The following is an 18,309-nucleotide window of genomic DNA, read 5'->3' on the forward strand; positions in this document are numbered from 1 at the left end:
TTCCTTCACGATGATCTTCATCTGAGGAGGAATTTTGGCTCTTAAAAGTGAGCCGTCACTCTGTCAATTTCCAGGAGGTCATCCAAAATCTAAAAGAAGAGAGAGGAGGGAAGAAAAGGGATTAGACCAATTGCGCAAGAAGTCTCAGCAAAGTCCAGGCACACGCTGTACTGACACATCCTGCCCCCTTGCCCCCTTGTGGCACTCACTTAAAGCATTTCAGATATATGAAATTAAAAGCACTAGTAAAAACCCAGTATGAAAACATTCCTTGTTGAGGGTGCAGTCAGGATGGAAGAATACATTGTGGGGGGGTGTAATGGTAGTCAAATTTAGTAGTCAGACCCACAGCTCTACAATATTACACACTTTAGTTTTCCTTGTAGTTCTATTCATTACAGATCAACTGTAGTGCAGGACTCTGCTGCCATCTAAAGTCCTGTCTTTATAGCTGTAATTTACAGGGTGCATGTTTGCAGTAGGGCCTGTTCTAAACTGCCATACTCATAAAACGTGGAGTGAGGCCTGTTCTAACCCGGGCGGTACTCACTATGTCTGCAGTGGTGCCGATCTTCTTGGCCAGCTCGCTGCGCTCCATGGTGCTGAGGTACAGGTACTTGTTGAGGAGCTCTCCGTCCAGAATGTTCCGCACCGCGTTCTGCAGAGTGCGCCGGTCAGTGTGCAGCATCCTGCCCCAACAGAAGCACGGGGGGGGGTGTCAGATTTCACTGACTTTACATTCATGCTGCGCTCAGTGCAATAATCGAGGCATTTCCATGGGTCATTTTTAAATCTGAATGACATGCAGGAACTTAATACAATAACAACTTGACAAATAAATAAAATGTACGCTACATACAAAACCTATACAAATAACATTCATGCACAACACACAGTACAACACACATATTCAACAAGGAGCAGAGATGTTTAAACTGCGAGCCAGCTGTCACGTAGGGCTTGTGTGTGTACAGACCTGAAAGCTTTGGGGTTCAGTCCAGCGTGATGGGGCAGCATGGTGGTTAGGGCGTTCTGTAACATCAGCAGCCGACGGTACGTCTTCTCTTGCATGGGCAGCAGGAGTCCGATGCCCCCGTCCAGGGTAGCTGCAGGTGCAGAGAGAAGAAAATAAAGTTACATCAGGGCCAGGGGCTTCCGCAGAGCTCATTAACTTTCCTTTGAGTGCCTATGGGTGTTCACTCAAAGACGTTACTTCATTCTTTACATTTAGTAATGATTACACATACATCTCTTAAAAAAATTCACTTCACTATTACATTTAGTTAGCAAGTATGTGTGAAACCCAGTGAGTGTTTTGCTGGACAACACCCAGTCGACTGGTTAAAAGGTCGATTTACAAGGCACGTTTAGTGTATCTAACCAAAATACTGTCCCTTGGTTTACCAGTGGCTTAGTATCACTGTAAGAACAAAGCAGATGACAGACATCAAGAGCAGCCTAAAATAAGCTAAATGAGTATGGACCGTGAAGGCAGAAGCATGTTTCTTTACCACGTACCGAACCATGTGATGTGCTTGTTGTCCCAGGTCAGGGACTTCTTGCTGCCGGCCTCCATTGCTCCGCGGCAGGGCATTCGCCAGAAGGTGTTGACGTGGGTCCCGACGTTGAAGTCGGCACGACGCAGCAAACGCATCCCGCCAAAGCTCTCCTTCGCTACAGAGGAAAACGGCCTCCATATAATTACCTTCACACCTCTATCAGCTCAACACAGTCAATCAAATTCATGGCTGCATCAGCTCAACACACTACAGTAAGAGCCTCTCCTTCGCTACAGAGAAAACGGCCTTTTTCAACCATGTTGAGCTCTATATGTTACAATGTGCTGAGGATTTGAAAGAACAGGTTTTCCTGTGCCTAAAATTCACCTTCTCTCTGATACAACATATCTGGGCAGTTTTCAGTGTATTTATAAGAACAACAGCATCAAATGTCAGAATTTATCTGAATATGACATACCTTCTGGTAAGTACATATAGACCAACAGATTTTTGTCCCGGTCAGAAACTGGAAAAGAAGGGGGGGGGCGGGGGGAAAGAGTTATGAGTTACCAACCTAAGGGTGCTATAGTGCATTTAATCCACAGAAAGTGTCAACAGTATAGGAGGAAGTGCGATCCTATGATTTACCCAGAAATCCCAGCTGGTTGTTGTCCACCATGAACTCGATGCTGTACACCTCAAGAGGCTTAGCATCCTGCATCACAAACAAGGAAAAGTAAGACACTTCAAAATCACCACAGGGGTCAATCAACAAGCATTTACACACTGAAGACTTGGAGTCACACATGTACTGACTTTTCACTTACATAAAAAATCCAAGTATCAAACAGCTTTGATATCGATATATTACCAGACATACTAAAGCATGATAATTAAGAACATTCCTATAGCATTTTTTCTTTTTTACAGTAAATGTTTGCATGTTCTTGCACTGTGCAGCGAGACTGATGACATGCACACTTTCGTACTAGAAAAAAGCCATTAGCATGCGCATTTGTGCACTACAGTGAGGCTGTTAGCGAGTTTACTACAGTGATGCTGTTAGCGAGTTGACTACAGTGAGGCTGTTAGCGAGTTGACTACAGTGAGGCTGTTAGCGAGTTTACTACAGTGAGGCTGTTAGCGAGTTTACTACAGTGAGGCTGTTAGCGAGTTGACTACAGCGAGGCTGTTAGCGAGTTGACTACAGCGAGGCTGTTAGCGAGTTGACTACAGCGAGGCTGTTAGCGAGTTTACTACAGCGAGGCTGTTAGCGAGTTTACTACAGTGAGGCTGTTAGCACGGCCCCACGCATACCCTGCTGACGAGCGACAGCGTCTTGCTCTCCTCCTGGTAGCGCAGCAGCGAGATGCTCTTCATGACGTCGGCGGCCAGGATGAAGTTCTTGATGCTGTACATCTGGTGGATGTAGAGCTGCGTGTCGATGAAGGCCATCCCCGTCAGGTCATTGTCCTTCAGGCTCCACAGGAAGATCTGAGCCACAGCGGCAGAGACGCTTTTTTATCAGGGAGAGTTTCTCCAAAGCCGAAGGGTCTCACAGGAATTCTTTGCATCCCATCTTTGCATTAGTTGGAATACTAAAGAGCTCTTTCTCTTTTGATAACTAAGAACATGAGCTAAAGAGCTACTGTAATGTGAAATTCTGTGAAATGCTGAAAAACCAGTCTGTTGCCTTTTGGTATGCATTCTTGCTAACTAACAGATAACAGATGAAACATACATTTTATTCTCAGTGGGCCCCTGGAATGGCTGCAAGAGGAAATGAGCCCAGAGGGAAAAGTGTGCTTGCTATGCCCATAAAACATTTCCTCTGAGCTTTCCAAATGGCTTTTAGCAAGAACAATACAGTAACATAAAAATATTCACTATCTAGTTCCAACTATGAACTGCGATGTAAATTACTACTCCAGAGAATACTTTAAACTGCCTTTAAAATACTCGACATGCACAGCACAGAGGAGATGAGAAACCGCGCCTTAGATAGATGATCTCATAGTGATTACAGTGTATTTAATGGTACAGGAGAGTGTGGACGGGACTCCCTTTGAGAAGGGCATCACCTTCTGTCCGATGGCGGAGACGAGGTAGCCACTACAATGACACAGAGCAGTGACCGGCCCTTTCTGCTCCTTCTCATACAGAATTTTGAACTTGTTCTTGGTGAGGGGCTGTCCTGGCTCAGGGACCACCTCGATCACGTCCAGAATCAGGATCTGTGGGATCACACACAGCTTCAGTAACACTGCCAAGCTTAAGGCTACATATGCCAGCAGATCACGCTCTTACACCTCTCCATTTCTTGTTTCCACATAACGAGATCAAGCTGTTCAGTGTTCATAAAGCAACAAATCTGTATCCGAATGCCTCATCCTATCACTCCATCCACTAAGATTCACCACAGATGCTGTACATATGGACCACACATTCAGATCCCTTTGCTTTACACTGAAAGTTGTCTCAGGCACTGCTGAATTTATGAGCACTCTGATTTGCTGGTTCACTACACACATACTTGAAGGGGTGAGTTTTAAAACACCATCTGTAGAGCTGGCACTGATAACATCTATGGCACAGACAGTACTGGAAGCTCCTACTGAGGCTTCTACAATGCAGGGCATTTTATCTGATATGTTATCCGGTAATGGAGAATATCTTTTGATCACAGATTTCCCATGGCATTTCCTGCATACTGGTTCCCTCATCCTTTCTGCCCCTGACATCCTGGTGCTGCAAGCGTGGGGACAGCGTCACTCACCCTGCCCCTGCAGGTGACCTCCTCCCCCTGCATCAGGCAGGTGCCGACGGCCACGTAGCCCTTCAGCCCGGACACGGTCTCCTGGCTCTTCAGCGCCACCGTCTTCATGCAGGTGACGTGCTCCCACTCCTCCAGGTCGATCCTGAGGAACACGAGCATGGAGCTGCTCAGTGCCACGTTTGCTTCTACCAAAGGGGCAGTCTGGCACGTACAATTTCACCACATAAATCCTGCCCTCCCAAAATACAATGCCCTGTGCTGTCCTTTTGGACCAAAAATGATAGGGTGTGTCTCTACTTTACAGCACAATACATTACATATTACAATACTGACATCCAGCAGGCACTCTTATTAAGAGCAACTTACATAAGTGACAATTTAATTTATTTAAAGCTGGGTATTTATGGGCAATTCTGGGGTTAAGTACCTTCCCAAGGGTACAACAGTAATACCCCAGCAGCTTTTGGTTAAGGGCCCTGCACGTGGTTACACTGCTGCCACACCTCTGCAACTGGTGATTGTGACCACTTGCATGGTGTGACTTCTATGTCCAACAGGTACAAAATAGAGGAGGGCTAGACTGTGGTGTAATCTGTAGGGTGGGGCTTTACAGGGGTGATTTCGTTTCAGTTGTCTTTGTGAAGAGTGCAATAACAGTGGTCAGCCTGGTCCTTGTACCCCAAACCCTTGGGTGACAAGCCCAATGTTAGCCTCTCCCCGAACAGCGAGAGTAATGCTAGAGCTGGTACTAGCCACCCCAAACAGCGAAAGTAATGCTAGAGCTGGTACTAGCCACCCCAAACAGCGAAAGTGATGCTAGAGCTGGTACTAGCCACCCCAAACAGTGAGAATGATGCTAGAGCTGGTACTAGCCACCCCAAACAGCGAGAGTGATGCTAGAGCTGGTACTAGCCACCCCAAACAGCAAGAGTGATGCTAGAGCTGGCACTAGCCTGATGCAGTGTGCTTACCGGGTGTTGGGAATAGCCTCCCAGCTAACAGGGGAAATCAGCTGGATGGAGAACTTCTCCTGCTGGGGGTTGATATACCGCTCATCTGAGGCAACAGAAAACAAGAATCAGAATCTCAAGGGGTAAAACCACACAGTTTTGACTGAAACTGGTTTGACTGAGACCGGTTAACCAAATATAGAAGTCAGCTCAAAACTACGTTATGAATAAAAATCAGAGCAGGTGTTAGAAGTGTTACACTCAAGTATTTCAGATCAACAGCTGAGCTGACGGAGACCAACATCGCTACCTCTATCTGAATTAAACGCATGACACAGTTCTGTAATATACGGTACATATAATTTAGTATACCTTTCAAGAAACCTTCCACAGATATCAGGAGGACCAGTATGACAGACTGTCAGAAGGACAAAAGAATGGAAACTCAACAGCAGCTGAAGTATTTCGGGTCATCGCCCGAGCTGGAAGGACAGCCTCACCCCTCTCGATGACTTCAAACTCCTTCTCCTCTCCGGTCATCCTCGGGATGCGTGTGCAGGGCTCCTTCACACTCGAGCAGACGGCGTAGACCTTCACGGGGTGACACATGTGCTTTAGCTCTGACCAAAAACGCAACAAACCTTTCACACTTTCCCCCCTGTGGAAAAAAAAATTCTAACCTTTTTGTCATTTGTTCTGTCTGTGGGCTATCACTTTCAGAGAGATAAAGACAGTGGGACAGCTGAGCTCTTCTATACTCCTGTGTTTTATCAAGCCCTCCATCATCGCATCTCTGCTAGCCTTTTTGTTTTAAACCAATGCTGACTTTGGTGACACACTAAACTACGTCCGATCAGTTTGTTTTAGAGAATGGTGGTGTCCCCACTGTACTACAATAGCCATTATGTCCAGCACACCACTTCACTGATAAACAGTTGGAACCGGGAGACCTTACCTTGGACTCTACATGGTACGTCACATAGTGCACGGTGCATCTCAGGGGGATCTTTCGGACGGGCCAGGGGGCGTCATATGACAGATAGGTGGGCAGCACGCTGATCCTCAGCTCGCCCTGAAGAACGCGCACACACACACACACACACACACCCACACACACACACACACACACACCGTGCCACTTCAATCTAAGAATCATTACCCCGATACAAAGTGTTCACTCTTCAGCAAAAATAGAATCACACGGTATCACAGAAATATAACAGAAATTAGAAGTACAATTAGCAAAAACAAAAGTATATCATTAAAAGGCATGTTGATAACCCCATTTCCAAAGTACCACTGGGTATGCTGTGGATCGCTCACTCCCAGTCTTTAACAGATATAATTCCCGCTGAGCATCCAGCGGTATTCCTGCTAAAGCTTGGGAGTACCTGCTTGTTGAAGTAGAGGAAGCCTTTGGGGCAGTTGATGTTGTGGAAGGGGGAGAAGGATTCAATGGGGCCATCGATTGTCATGGGGTGGAGCCTCATCGCCCCCCGTGACGTAACCAGCATCCAATGTGGGGACGGCCCGCAGATGAAGACCTGGCAACGACACGAGCGGCGGAAACTATCATTTCTATTCTGGAGATGACCCACCCTTCATAGTCTACTTTTGTATACGGTCTGTGGCAAGAAATATTGGCAATGAGAGAAGGGGCTTACCCCCGAGTAACCCGATATGTCTTCAAAGTATCTGAACCTGGCCACGCGACCTTTGAACCCGGAGCCCTCTTCTCCTGGGCCTCCCTCCGTCTTCTTGTCCTTCTTTGATGGTTTCATTTTTTTCTCTCTGAAGTTGATGTTATGAGGCATCTGGGCAGAAGAAGCAGACTTTATAGAGACTTGCTTGATTTCAGCATTTCCCCAGCACTGCCTCAGGCCACAGTGAGTCCTACCTTTTTAAACCGCACTTTCAAGTTGCTCTGGGTCTGTTGGTCGTAGGGAAAGGCCTCATAGATGAGAAGCTCTTGGTCTACGTGGGCCTGGCAAAAAAGAAGCACTTTCATAACAGATATAAAACCAGACTGCAACATATTTAACCCCCAAGTTTCTCACATACAGTGAAATGTGTTAGCTAAAGTAGCTGTGAAATAGTGCTTTTCATACACCTCAGCCAAAAACAACAAACCAACCAAAACACGTAACCTCAGAAACTCACCAGCAGGTAGGGCCGACTCTGGCGGTTGCCAAGAGATACCAAGGCCACCTCTTTGACTAGTGGGATTTCCCCTTGTCGAGTGACTTCCTCTTTCTTGCCCTCCCCCTGAGCTGCTGACTGGCCGGAGGAGCTGTCCACCAACACTCTCTGGCCAACTGGGAAGTTCTTCACCAGGAAGACCAGGCGCCAGTCTGGGAGCTGGTAAATCTGGTGCCAACACAGAATGCAAAGTTACTCTTCTCACTTTAAGCACAAGATATTTTCTCAATGCACTGTGGAGGCAGCACCGCAGTCGAGAATTTTCTTTTCAGACTGTATTTTTAGGCATTTTTCTCTGTCATATTTACCAGAGAACAACAAAATTAAACAATCACCTCAACACCACTGAAACAAATCCACTGCACTTGCAACTACGCAAGTGCCAAAATGTCAAAATGTTGTGTATTCAAGCTGACTACTGCTAGACCTGATTTCATTAAAATTTTGGCCCTACAGCACATTGGGAATCAAAATACCTAATCAAATAGTGGTAACCTTCTGGGGTATAACGTGGTGTATGAGGTGTAATTAGCAGGCAGACAGCTGCTCCTGTTTGGATCATTCCAGTCCGGTTAAAGCAGCGCTCTCCCCTGGGCGCGCCCCCCTTACCTCCATGACGCCGTTTTCCCTCACGATCATGCACCAGTGTGTGGGCTCCACCTTGCTGGTCCCGCCCTCGTCCCCGGGGTTGGCCTCCAAGGTGCTGCGGCTCGGCTCCTCTTTGGTCGGGCTGAAGAGGGGGTTGGAGTCCCCGTACAGCATCTCCTCCTCATCGTCCACTGTGTTGCTGATGGTGTGAGAGGCAAGACATCTCAGATAGGGCAGAGGTAGAGAGGTAACAGGTGCAGACGTAACAGGTACACTCACTATCATGCTCCTGAACCCAACACAGTGAAGTCCAAAAGCACTTTAAAGTCCTCTGCCAATCAGAAATGAATCAGAAGCTACACAGCTAACACACTCCATTGTGTCATCTACTTCGTAAAAGACTAAGGTACATACTATGACAGGATTGGAGGGAATCTTACAGGGTCCTGAGAGTAATGTCAGCTGGCCTACCTCATGTCCTGGATGATGGTCTCAGTCTCCGATTGGCTCCTGGCGGTCGTCTCCTCTTTAACCAAGCTGCTCACCTTGTTCTCCGTGGTGAACATCCCGCTAACGTCGCGGTAAGTGCACAGCGTGATCACACGGGATTGCTAGATAGAGGACACAGGTTTAAGTTTGTTGGGGAAAATCCTAACTCCATCTACTTCTGCTGTCACATACCACAAAGTGTCCGGCAAAGGTACTGTCACTAATATTAATTACAGTAATATCACTTAAAACAATCTTTTAGATTCTCAATCCATGCCAAGTTACCTCAAAACAGCACATCAGCATGCTTCTCATTGGTTCTTACTGTAATGCATGAATGAACCAGAAATACACACACTCTCTTCAGTCTTTCTAATGGACAGAGAGCAGGTCAGTGTCAGAGGCGAACAGCATCTGACCAGCTGTGTGGCCGGCACACTCACCGTGTGGAGCTGGGGCTTCTGCAGGGCCAGCCGGTGGGTCTTCCCCATGTAGGAGTCGCTCTTGAGCACGAACATGGTGACCACCCCTTCCGCCGTCATGATCACCACGTAGGGGTCCGCCACGGAGCACTGCACCACCGGGGAGCCCAGGTCCACAGGGATGAAGTGCAGCTGTGCCACTGAGGGAGGACAACGGGCAGCGACATTTAGCCATTTATCAGAAGCGCTTATTCAGAGTAACTTACGAAAGCGAATACAAGTAGGTCAGATGAAGAGCAGAGACCGAATCATCAGTGTCACAGCCAATGGTAGGAGACAACATCACATACTCTGCTAAGAGAAATGGTAGGTGCAAGAGGGAGTTTGAGGATACACAGGTTATAAAAATATAATGAGAGGGTGGGCGGTGGCCGAAAAGCCAACGGAAAAATATAAGGAGGGCTTTACCTCCCTCCAGGAGTCGGATGCCCATGGGGGACACCTGGATGATGTACTTGTTGTCCCCGATGTTGCCTGCATACACGGTGGGACCCTGCGTGGCGAAGCCGCTGGTGTCCAGCTCCATGATCTCCTGCCCCGTCTGGAGGATCTGCAACACAGAGAGCCCCAGTTATGAGGGAAATGCACAGCACACAGGAAATGACCTGCTCACTGCAAACCGTAATCAGCTGCACTGAGACGCACATGGAGACAATTTTCTGACAAAGCGCTGGAGTTACTTTTAGTAACAGTTTGATAATCAGATATGTCTTTGGCCAGTAGAAGTCCGAGTTGAGTTTAGCTTTCCTTCCAGACCATGTACTAAAATTCGCTGTAAACATGTACTAAAATGCGTTGTAAACATGTACTAAAATTTATCAGCGTTGGCCGTGTCTGTCTGCAGTGCGCTTGGACAGAGAGGTGGCGGTACCATGGTGGAGTCCTCTCGGCTGAGGATGAGGAAGCCGTGCTTGTTCTTGTCCTCTTCCAGGGTGGGCTCGGCGGGAGGCTCCTCTGGGGTCGCCTCCTCTCCCTCAGGCGCTGGCTGGAGGGTAGGGGACAGAACACAACGCTGTCACACCCAAAACGTCACGGCCCGACAAGTCACACAGATACACCATACCAGGCAACATAAAAACAGAACTGCCAGATATACGGAAAGCTCTACTGACTGACCACACCCACTTTTTATTTCCATAATCACAGAAGCTTCTGTTACACTACAGAATAACATTAGAAATTCTGATTCTAAAGGTTCTGATGTAATCCCATCCGCTACTGCCATCTGGATTTTGCACTCACACACAACCACTGCTTTTAATTTACAGACCTATTCTAGACATTGTAAGCCTACTCAGGAGTCAGACTCCCCAGTACAATAAGTGTGTGGCTGTTGAGCGAACACTGAAAGAGCAACAGAGTATCATACTTCCACTTCCTTCTTCTCGGAGGAGATGACCGTCCACATGTCGTGACATCCCGGCAACTCGAAGGTAGTGACCACCTGAGGTCTGATGCTTCTCTGAGGGGGACAGACAAGGATCATCAGCAGGGCATGAGAAACCCGCTAAGTTAAAGACTCTCTATTGCACAAAAGATACGCTACACCCACGATGCTGTCTCTGCCACTGTGTAAGGGAATGTTGCAGCTCCAGAAGTCTATGCCCAGCTCAGAGGTGTGGTGGGGTGTATAGCCCCTCTCATGATTAAACACTGCAGCTGAGGCCCTGCTTTTCCCCATTATCAATACCCACTAAGACATGCCATTAAATACCATGCAAACACCTACATTTTAAGTTGACACAAGTGATATTTTAAGCAGCTTGATCTCCAACTCACATGTATCAATTAGTCAGTGAACTTCTGTCAGCACACATTTAAAAGGAAAAGACTGGCTTTGGTCATAAACAGTGCTCTCTCTCTCTCTCTCCGTACCACCCCCTCCTGTTTCTCGAGTGTTTACAGGCTACTCCATTGATCTCTGAGGCAGCCGTGGTAAACCCAGAATTCGCTTTAGCACTGTTCCTGGACCTGTGGCAGACTGGCCTCACTGCCACAGGTGCTCACATAGTGCAGCAGGTGTCAGCAGCCATGCAGCGCACCCGGTGTCCATGCAGGCCAACGCATGCGGTAACCACGGTGAAAAAGAGCCGCTTATTTTAACCGATGAGTTCAAACACAGACTTAATCAATGCATCCTCTGGGTGCAATTAATCATGCCGAGTACTTTACTTCTGACAGTTGGTTCAGATTAAATTAAAAGCTAAATATTTGTTTGGCAGGCTCCCTGAAGCAATTTAGCTTGCTGTTTTTGGGAATCTGAAAAAGGCCGCGCACGGCTCCCACTCGGCTCGCTACAGACACGCGCTCGCGCCCCTCACCTGAAGCACAGACAGCGCCCCGTTCTTCCCGTAGCCCGAGCACACCACCACTTCCAGGTCGGGCTCTGGGTTGCTCTGAAACTGCAGAGAGCAAGAAGCCAGGTTACAGTACAGCACAAATGCACGGCTCCTCCTCGCCCTTCCCACCGCGCACTGCGAGCACACCTACTTAACACAATTTGTTCACATGACAGTTACCTTCATGTTTGCTGAAATGAGTCATCTGAATATGTATTCATGTTTACCTACATATATTTACATTTACATTTATTCATTTGGCAGACGCTTTTTATCCAAAGCGACTTACATAGGTTATAGTTCTTTACAATGTTATCCATTTATACAGCCGGATATTTACTGAGGCAACTATGGGTTAAGCACCTTGCCCAAGGGTACAGCAGCAGTGTCCCAGCGGGGATCAAACTGGCAACCTTTCAGTTACGAGTCCTGCTCCTTAACCACTGTGCTACACTGCCGCCCCATATATGTATTAAAGATACAAGTACATATATTTAAACTGATTACGGATGCTTATTCTCTTCAGTCTGCAATACAAACCTCCTCAGAAAGAAAGGCTGGTTCACCCATTGATGCATTGGCACAAGGACCAATATTCAATATGCTGTCACAAACCTGCAGAGAAGTAGGAGAATGTTCAGAAAAACATGGCAAATACACATGTACATAACACCAACCTGTCTTTTTCAGATTTTAAAATATTAATGCATGACACAAATTTTAATGCTTGAAAAAGTTAATAAACATAATGTTAATAAACATGAATAAATATACAAAATAAATAAACATAATTGTTCAAAACATCCATAGTTCCTATCTCCTGACAACATTTAAGAGTATGATAAATACACAGTACAATAAAAAATAGAGATAACCCTTGATTCTGCCTTCAGTCAAGCTAGTAAATATATAAATAGTCAAGCGAAAGCCTCCAGAGACACTGCGATTCCACTGGCCACAAAGCTCCCAGTAATGAACCATTCATCTTCCTGACTGATCTGAGCACTACTCCCAACGAATCTCTGCACTAAAATACTCCACATTAACTGACATAAGCACATAAGCACCTTTACTGTGAAACAACTAAATATTTGGCAAGGAAACACATTCTGACCTAATTCCACAAAACAGTTTAAGTCTAGATTTAGTCTGAATAAGCTTGTACACTCAGTCTGTACAAAAAAGGGATTACGCACCCTTGTTAAGCAAGCAAAACCCAGTAACAGTTCAAACATGAGGCATAAGGAGCGAATGAATGAACTATGTTAAGACTGGCTGAGTGTGTGAATGAATGAGTAGGTGAGTGTGTGAGTAAGTGAGCTGGTGAAAAGACCGAGACAGCAGACTGAGTGAAATACCTCGAAAGAGTAGGTGGCCAGCTGGGTGCCTGACTGGGCCTCGCTTCCGTACACCTCGATCTCGTCCACCTCGTCCAGGAGCGGGGCTTTGCCAGCTGGAACACAACGCACTGTTAGACTGGTGGCCGGCTGCGTCAGAGTGGACGCAGCAGTCACTGTGTTACGCACCTGGGATCACAGTCAAACCAAAGCTATTTTCTCCCCACTGACCTGTCCAGTTTGGGGAGGAGTCCACCCTTTTCTTTTTATTTGGCGGTTCTTCCTGAAATTAAAGGGGAAAAGGGTGTAATGTTGCTTCAGAAAAACAAATACAAAACTCCTAAAGGGAGAAACAAATCAAATCGGGGTCCGTCTCAGTGCAAAAACAATGAGCTTTGCCGTATCAGGATGTTATTAAGATTCAACTACTTACAGCCATTATTACATGTCATCAATACAGATACAAAAACGGGCAACATCTAAATAACAGAAACTAATGATCCATATGTGACTGAAATCAAATGTCACATAAATCACACAGAATGAGGAAGACTACAGACTGAATCACATCCTAAATTACTAAAAGCCCCTCAGCCTTAACAATGCTTTCATTGCTAAATGGCATATATCCCCAAAATAAAGTGGATATGGCTATACCCGCTGTTAAGGCTATACATCAAGTAAACATCCTCACACTGTGCTCTGTGCTCACCCTGGACCCTGGGCCACAAGGGCGTTTGGTGTTTGCTTACACTCTTGCATCAGTAAAGCTTGCCTCAGCATAAGGCTCGGCTGTGCTGAGCCAGGCTTTTCTGAGGCTGCAGAGCGGAGCTGGCCTGCGATGGAGCTGGTCTGGGAGACGCGCTAGCACTCACCTGCTTCTCCTTATCCTTGCCCTCCTCTACCGGCGTCTCCTGCAGCTTCTCCGTGTACTTGAGGAGGAGGGAGTTTCCCAGCCGGGAGCCCAGGAACAGGTACCCAGGCTCCATTGTCATCATCTGAGTTATGATCGGATGAGGGGGAAAAAAAGTTATGATCGGATGAGGGGGAAAAAAAAAGGGGGAAGCAGAGTGCACCAATCAGCAAGCTCCTGAACTGGTATCCCCCCTCCTTTCTAGTTCTCGGTTGGTTTGTTCCAGGGTGTATGCTTAGCAACACCGCCTCCCCCTGCACACACTACAGACGTTACTCTGAGTCTGACAGCAGCATTGGTAAGGTGCAGGCATTATAGCTCCTCTTACGCAGGTGGTGAGGACGCTGGCCGCAGCCTTGTCGAAGTGGAACGCCCGCACGCTTCTCATGCCGTCCGTAATCAGGGTCAGCACGTAGCTGCATAGGACAGAGCTGTGAGTGAGACTGACACTGAGACAAGGCTGAAATACAATTCCAGAGCTACAGAAACAGAAAAATCACTGTACTCACATTTCTCCACCTTTAAGGGAGATGACCATCTTGTCTGAGGCAATGAAGCAGGACTGGGCACAGTCCAGGGTGATCTTCACTTCCTCCTGTATGCCTGCTCGACAGTGATGCGTTGTGGGAATACATCCACTTTATGTCATTTTAGAGTACACTTTTAGTAAGTGACAAATCATGGTCAGAAAGACAGCCAAAAATTAAGTCTCAGGCTGTTCAGGCATATAATCAGGACATCACATTATCATTAAATCGCAATCATAACACAAAAACCAATGATTACAGGATATAAAAGCATATATATTCTACAGCCTATATTAAAATAAATTTAACACGATCCATCTGTAGACATGTTTCAATTGTCTCAGTCTTGAAATACATCCAAAGATCACATTTCAAGCATACTGAATATAGAATATAGATTACATTTTATTTATTTTTAGAAGACTAAGGCATTTTAATGTAAGCAACTTCTATCTCCAAGACTGGACAAGATTTCACTCTGAACTTCAAACTGATTAAAAGCATACCACAAATGCAGCTTACAACAAAATAATTACAATTGTCAGGAGTTTACAAATGCAGATTAGAACAACGTTAGAACAATTGTAAGCAGTTTACAAATGTATCTTACAAATAATTAACAGTACCTTTGCAATATTAATATCAACAACTGAAAGTAAATGTTTGAGAAAACAAATGAACATACTGAGGCACATAACCTATCACCCAATCTGAATCTGTGCCTATCATAAATAAAGAACTGCAATATGTTAAAGGAAGTTGCAAAAATACCACATCCACATCACCAAACCATTCTGCATCTGAGAAATTATTTCAGAACCACAGGTGAATTCTGGGATGAAAAGGACCGTGAAGCGGGAAACGTGCTGGCTACTCACGCAGGGGGAAAGCGGTGGTCCCGTTTGTCTGGCTGTTGAGCGAAACGCCGTAAGGGGGCACACTCTGGTTCAGATATAACAGAGAGTTCACAGCAAACACCACCACGCCACCTACAAACACAGCCAACAGTGTTTCACACTTCCTTACGTACTTTAAATCACTGTGTTATCTTGTCAGCTAGAACATTCCAGCAACGTAACGCTGGACCTGCAATTCAGTCACACAGCGATGCAGCATCCCTACTGACAGTCACTCATAGAGACATTAGTAACTGAAATGCTACAGCTGCGGAGCACACGTCAGACCCACCAATGGGCTTGGGCACCGCCATGACCTGAGTGCAGTCAAAGGGCAGGTTGGAAAGGGACCAGATGACCGGGTGAACTTTCTGCATGATGTTGAGAGAGATAGCCACGATGCTGCAGGTGTCCTGACGAACCGCCACGCGCCTGTCCGAGAAAACAAGGAAACCTCCAATCATTAACGGGACCAAGACCACCCTAGTGCTCAGCTTACCGATCTTATAGGTGAGAGGTGACATTGGTGGGGGGTGCTAATCTTGAAAGCAGAAGGGTGATGGTTTGAAACCTGGAACCCACACTGCCACTAAACCAGTTATCTTGGTACGGATTTGCTTTTGTGAAATCCAGCTGCGTTGCTGTATGTGTAATGTTCATGGTGTCACTTTCTCCGGATGCGGGTATGAAGCATTACTCCACTCACCCAGGCCAGGTCTGGTTGGGCTCGTACAGAATGAGCAGCGTGGGCTCATAGTAACCATGGAGAAACTTCATGTCAATGATGTTGAGCAGCTTCTCATCAAGCTCACGAACGTCGATTATGTAGCTGGGAAGGAAACTGGATTTCTGCCTGCAGGGTGAGAAGTGAACACCACAGAGAACAATTACAGGCAAAAAAGACATCAGGCTATCCACCTAGCAACAGGCTGATAAACCTCTCTGTGGTAATCAACTTTAGTCACTTTTTAACAGAAAAAGAGCCATTCTACCATTCTAAGAATTGTGCTTTTATACTGATATATGATACTGACGTATGTTCCTGACAATGCCACATTCATACCCTTCTCCCACGATGCCCTCCTGCTCGTCGGTCAGCGTGTCCTTCCTGAAGGGAAGCACCACCAGCTGGGTCCCGTAAATCAGCATCACGGCACAGCGGTTCTCTGGATCCACACGGACGATTGGAATATGCACGTTTTGGACAAACCCATCCTGGATAGAGAAAGCCATAGAGCGGGAATGGAACCATGTATTCAACTGCACTGACAAGCACATAAAATAGGTAGATAGTGAAGGACGGGGGCTGGGGAATTGCACTCAGAACCACAGGGCTGAAGGCTCGCTTCTCCCACGCACTGTTAAAAATGTGATGTGGAACGAATAGCGATTTTAACATTCAATCCTGGTTAAAGACACCTGCTAGGCAAGTACTGTAACCTAAAGAAACAGCAAAGCAATACATTCTCCCAGATACAGTTTACATTGAGAGCAACCAAAAGGATAAGATCAGCTCTGTTGGCTAAATTTACCCTCAGTTCTGGTTCCTCAAAGTAATGGAGAGACAGTGTCTTCAAGTCATGGGTCCCTGGGTCATACTCCACCACAGACAGCTGTGATAGCCGGAGAGAGAGAAGGAGAGTTATGTGGAGGCCGTGTTCACATGACTGGCAAACTCCGGAATGGATAAGCAAACATTATCGAGAGAGCCCAGCTTAACGCTACCTTTGCGTCTTTGAAGCTGAGCAGGAGGGCATCCCTGCTGGCTCCTACTAGCTGAACGCTGGCCATGGACATGACGTTGCCAAAGAGAGAAAACGCCGCCACCTGCTCCAGCTTCTCCTTGCGACTCTTGACATCTAGAAACGTGCCAACACCAAGAATAGAGGGGAAAAAACGTGACGTCACGTCAGTTAAGACGAAGCTTTGGCACTTCAAAGCAGTCAATAATTAACACCAAAATAATGACATTGTTTTCCATACCTGATGACTTCTCTGTCTTTGTTGAACTCTACAACACAAGAGAAAAACAAAAAAAACTTTGGATCGGGATATTTGCGTACGTTTTAAATGTCTAGCGTTAGCTATCCGATGCACAAACTGAAGACAACAAATATGCAACAACAGTCTGGTACATTCAAAAGTTCTGTTGCTTTCTTGCTATTTGAGAGTGCAAAAAAAAAAAAAGTCAAATCACCTCCACATCGTGTATGATCCGATACACGTAAAGCTGAGAGGTGCCTGCCACCACCAGGTTTTTCTCCTCGCTGGAGATGAAGTTGCAGTACACGGAGAACTCGATCGCCGTCGGGGAGTGAGCCTGACGGTACACGGCGTACATCCTGCTCGGCCCGGCGCACGCCCACTCTCAGCGACTGACAACTTGACAATTCCAAGTCAAAAACCCAGAAGAGTTAAACACAAAAACATTCCTCATCTAGGTAAAAATTTGACAAGAGCTTTTTATCTTAATTGTTTTTGTAGCCCCTATGACAATAATCACAGACAACTGTTCAATGCAATGTTTTAAATCGTTGAAATTACGCTAGATGCAAGCCCTCCACACAGTTGGAAGCGACACTCGAGGAATAGTAGCTAGCTAGCGAGAGCGACATTCATGTCTTCACGACTGTATAGCAGACTAGCTAACCAGTCTTGCCTCATTTAAAGTGGGCGGCATGTAAATAGGCTTAAAAGGTTAAAGAGGTGGCAAAAAGACGCACGTTGTTAACTTAGCTAACACAGAAACGGAAACCAGAGCCAATGTTACCAAGTCTTTTAGCAACAGTTAGCTAGCCAGTTATCTAGCTATGCTGCTTCAAGGCTCAGGATTGCCGCGCTGAAATCTCCGTGTTGGTAATTTTCAAGGACACCAACACAAGAATGGTTCAAATGAACTGCGTTTATTTACATAAGACATCAATCTAAATGGCTGTGTAGTTGTGTTAACTAAACTTTACAGAGGTAGCTAACTATGAAGCTTCATATAACTTAAAAGCAGCGCCACAGCATGAGCTACAACCAGGTTTGAGTTAGCCAGTTCGCTAAGTAGGTAAATACAGTGAATGGCCTACCTATTTGTTCCGATTAACGGTTACTTTCCCTCCTAGATGGACTCCTCTTTACCACCTCGCTATAATTTCATGGCCTGTTTTGAGGTTTGGTAATTTAACAATTGTATGGTGCGGTTGTGTTGGCTCTTCCATTCATAACACAACCCAGCATGCAACTGTCACGGACAACCTCCGGGCAGGAAACAAGGACATAACAAAAGGTTCCTAGAATAAGGAAACATTGCAACATATTTTTCTTCT

The 18,309-nt window shown here is 46.2% G+C and overlaps 1 protein-coding gene across 1 annotated transcript; it reads right to left on the reverse strand.

Annotated features, from left to right (window-relative positions):
- Window positions 1-41: 41 nt before the first annotated feature.
- Window positions 42-18,224, reverse strand: cpsf1 (cleavage and polyadenylation specific factor 1). Its single transcript, XM_036555439.1, has 38 exons — window positions 18,070-18,224; window positions 17,193-17,377; window positions 16,979-17,006; window positions 16,721-16,854; window positions 16,528-16,608; window positions 16,059-16,210; window positions 15,702-15,848; window positions 15,288-15,427; window positions 14,978-15,088; window positions 14,082-14,175; window positions 13,901-13,988; window positions 13,535-13,657; window positions 12,891-12,942; window positions 12,681-12,775; window positions 11,863-11,937; window positions 11,305-11,385; window positions 10,353-10,445; window positions 9,855-9,968; window positions 9,392-9,533; window positions 8,945-9,123; window positions 8,484-8,623; window positions 8,034-8,211; window positions 7,386-7,592; window positions 7,123-7,209; window positions 6,890-7,039; window positions 6,617-6,769; window positions 6,181-6,297; window positions 5,726-5,816; window positions 5,247-5,331; window positions 4,276-4,417; window positions 3,581-3,733; window positions 2,817-2,993; window positions 2,148-2,214; window positions 1,978-2,025; window positions 1,519-1,674; window positions 977-1,106; window positions 551-689; window positions 42-89 (listed from the first exon to the last, which is right to left on the reverse strand). The coding sequence occupies exons 2-38, from the start codon at window positions 17,334-17,336 to the stop codon at window positions 42-44; spliced, it is 4,341 nt and encodes a 1,446-aa protein (XP_036411332.1). The 5' UTR covers window positions 17,337-17,377; window positions 18,070-18,224.
- Window positions 18,225-18,309: the final 85 nt, after the last annotated feature.

This window comes from Megalops cyprinoides, chromosome 21 (genome assembly GCF_013368585.1).
Source record: "Megalops cyprinoides isolate fMegCyp1 chromosome 21, fMegCyp1.pri, whole genome shotgun sequence".
Taxonomy (NCBI): Eukaryota; Metazoa; Chordata; class Actinopteri; order Elopiformes; family Megalopidae; genus Megalops; species Megalops cyprinoides.